The 3,220-nt window shown below is 35.6% G+C and overlaps 1 protein-coding gene across 1 annotated transcript; it reads right to left on the bottom strand.

The window, feature by feature from the left end:
• Window positions 1-29: 29 nt before the first annotated feature.
• On the bottom strand, window positions 30-3,214 carry LOC107851486 (protein RER1A). The gene is made up of 3 exons (XM_047405079.1): window positions 1,185-3,214; window positions 291-475; window positions 30-185 (listed from the first exon to the last, which is right to left on the bottom strand). The coding sequence occupies exons 1-3, from the start codon at window positions 1,547-1,549 to the stop codon at window positions 172-174; spliced, it is 564 nt and encodes a 187-aa protein (XP_047261035.1). The 5' UTR covers window positions 1,550-3,214; the 3' UTR covers window positions 30-171.
• Window positions 3,215-3,220: the final 6 nt, after the last annotated feature.

Consider the following 3,220-nt stretch of genomic DNA (forward strand, 5'->3'; position numbering starts at 1 on the left):
GTAAATAAGAAAAACTTACACATACCAAATTACCATAAAGTTGTTGTTTGTCTTTTGAATTTTATTCAATAACGACATCAAAATAGCAACTAAAATGGAGCATATAGCAATTCCATATAGTCTCTTTTTCCTATTTACACATACCAAATTACCAATGTTGCTGCTGTCCATTCAGGGACTACTTACTGTCACAAGAAAAAAAAGAATGCTTTAATAACTCCCACCATATAAAGACTGGTCTAACTTAATAGAGGGAGAAAAATACACAAAAGTAACTCCAAGTCACCTACTTTGCAGGGTAAATGGATTATATTTGTATCTCCTTGATTTGTAAATTGCACTCCCCAATTTTGTGAAGTAGAGCAGAGAACACATGAACAAAAGAACGAACCGATAAGCCTTAACATCCTCAAGATCCTTTATGGGATAGAAAGCCATGGCAAATGCCAGACAGAGATCAAATGTTGCGGCATACCTGAAGAAAGTAGTAAAAAGAGATTGGATATTTTATAGCAACAACCAAGTGTCATAAGGAAGTATCAGAACGAAAACAATGATTCTCCTCCTTTCGATTTCTCTGGCTCATTTGCAAAATGGCATTCCACTTTAACGTGTAGATCCATACTACGCAAAAACCAACAATAAAGGAACAGAAATAGGAGGGTGCACAAGGACATTTTGTGACCTAATGCGCGATTTTGCATCAACCTAAGCGCTGGCATACTATAACCGTAAAGGGCATGCGTGCCATCATCTGGTTTTGGATTCTATACAAGTCCACGGAACCTGTAGCAGGATTGTAAACCAATATGCTCAAAATAGTTGTTTTTCTGTACAATAAAGCTTATGAAGCCAAGACAGTACGTAATAATATGACTCGATTCATTGATGTTGTGGTTTGATCAGCTCTGAGCTATAACAATGTCAGCTAAGAGATAAAAGTTGATGTATTTTTAAGGTGTAAAACAACTAAAATAAGCAAATACTAGTGCACAACAAGTATCAAAACACAAAATTTTCTTCCAAAATCTGTCAAAACACACATGATAGCAAAAATTTTATCGTGTTAACATATTACTAGAAAAGGGAGAAAAAACAATGTGAAAACAACAACTAAAGCAAACTGATGAAATTCGGGTGAACAGAATATACAGATGAGTACTAGAGCGAGCAGCGCGTATTACCAGAACTTGATCTCAGGAAGTTCACGAATGAGAGGTTTGAACTCATCCGAACCTTTAATTGACAACAGAGGTCCTTCTTCTTTCATCTTAGGATCGACATGGGCGGACAGGAACTTGAACAGACTTATCATAAAGCGGTCGCCCGCTATATATAGTGTTAATCCGTAGAATCCACGGACATAAATCAGAAAAGCATAAATGATTGCCAAGACAGCAGTTCCAATCCACCTATAGAGTACATAAGGACTGATTCTATCCAAGTAACGCTGGTGAACAGGAGGGTATGATGCAATCCTCCAATTCTTCCAATCGAATGTTGCTGCCTCTGCTAATACAGCGCCATCGTCAGCAACAATAACCTCCATTGAAGCACTCAACTTCACAATCCTATAATGCCTATCATCATAATTAATTAGACAAGATTAACAAAAAAAAAAGGGTTTTAGCAACACAGAGATTCTGTAGCTAAACAGCAAAATCCATCGCCACAATTTTTTGTTAACTGCGAACAAATTAACTAGAGAGCTTAGATCAACGACAACTACAACAACACCAACATATCTAGTACTAATACCGGAGAGGGTATGATACAATCCTCCAATGCTTCACATCGAATGCATGCAGATTCACCGCTATCAGCGACATATATCATTATATTGAGATTTGATCAACGAGAGCAAAACACTTCTAACGAAACAGGATTTAACATCAGATAAATTATGTAGCTAAACAAAAAAATCCGCCACTATCCTATTTAGTAACAAATAAATGTTTGTTACGAGCAAATTAGCGACTACAATGCTTCAGAACAACGATTGCTAATTCACCAAAACTCAATGTGACAATTCTTTAATGCATCATCATAATACGATTAGATAAACGACAGCAAAATACTACTAAAAAAAATACTAGGATTTAGTGACAGACAAATTCTATAGCTAAACAAAATCCGTTGGGATGATTTTCTGTTAGGTACAAGCAAACTAACTACGGATTAGTGACGAGTTTGTAGCTAAATCCATGTAGTAAAATATCACAAGGTGCAAGCAAGTAGATAGACATTGCAAATTAACCACAATCGACATATGGACGCTAAATCTAGGATTTAGACAGAAGCTATAATATAATCAAACAACTTCAAGAACTTAGATGAAAAATGCAATAATTAGTACAAGACGAGTTATCAATAAGATCCAAGAATATAAGTTAAACAATTAATCGTACCTCTTAAATAGTAGCTTCTATAAGGTTGTAATATAAATCTCAAATAGTCACGCACATGAAGATATTAAGAAGGTTAACTCGCAATTAATAATAATGTTGTCTAAAAGTAACAAAATTCATTCGCATATATATAAGGAAACCTATCCCATATAGCATGGGATTCAAATATTATTTTTATGGAAATAATATATACTAAACTATATTAGTAACTTTTAAACTAGGAAATTTTAAACTTGAAATAATAAATATTAAAATCATATTAGGAAAATGTTTAGACATGTCCAGCCACTATCCGTACAACATGGTAACATAATTATTGGAAAAAGGAAAGTGCACTGGTCATACAATACATTAACATACAACCAACATGGCCAGCTACAGTTAAATCCCACAAGTGCCCCGTGGGGGAAGAGAAATTTTGGAGAGATCAAGCTTTCTGTAAAAGCTTCTCCGTTGAGAGGGCCAGCTTGCAGCCATGAAACAAATGGTCCACTGGCGGTTGTACGAAATACAGACCCACCATGTGGAATTTTTTTTCTTAACAAGGACCTAACATCACCACTTGGCATATATGCACAATAGAATAGCACTTCACCATCAGCAAACCTATATTTTGGTAAGAGCCTCTGAATCAAGGGATCTTCTATAGTGAGCAATGCATTCCAAGATTCCTTAACACCATAGTCTTTCAATACCCATAACTTAAAAGATCCGACCCCCATCAAACCAGTACCAGAATTAACACATAGCATTCCGTCCAATACTGAAACGCCAGCATAATTGTTGCCCAAAAAGGATAATAATATTTCCTT

The sequence above is a fragment of the Capsicum annuum genome, unplaced genomic scaffold (assembly GCF_002878395.1).
Source record: "Capsicum annuum cultivar UCD-10X-F1 unplaced genomic scaffold, UCD10Xv1.1 ctg7345, whole genome shotgun sequence".
NCBI classification, from domain to species: domain Eukaryota; kingdom Viridiplantae; phylum Streptophyta; class Magnoliopsida; order Solanales; family Solanaceae; genus Capsicum; species Capsicum annuum.

What these genes read in the sequence shown, in the direction of transcription:
- LOC107851486 (XM_047405079.1), bottom strand. Translation starts at nt 1,549, where the DNA reads ATGGAGGTTATTGTTGCTGACGATGGCGCTGTATTAGCAGAGGCAGCA. An exon ending in CTTCCTGAGATCAAGTTCTG is followed by an intron (nt 476 to 1,184) that starts GTAATACGCGCT and finishes TACTTTCTTCAG; the next exon opens with GTATGCCGCAACATTTGATC.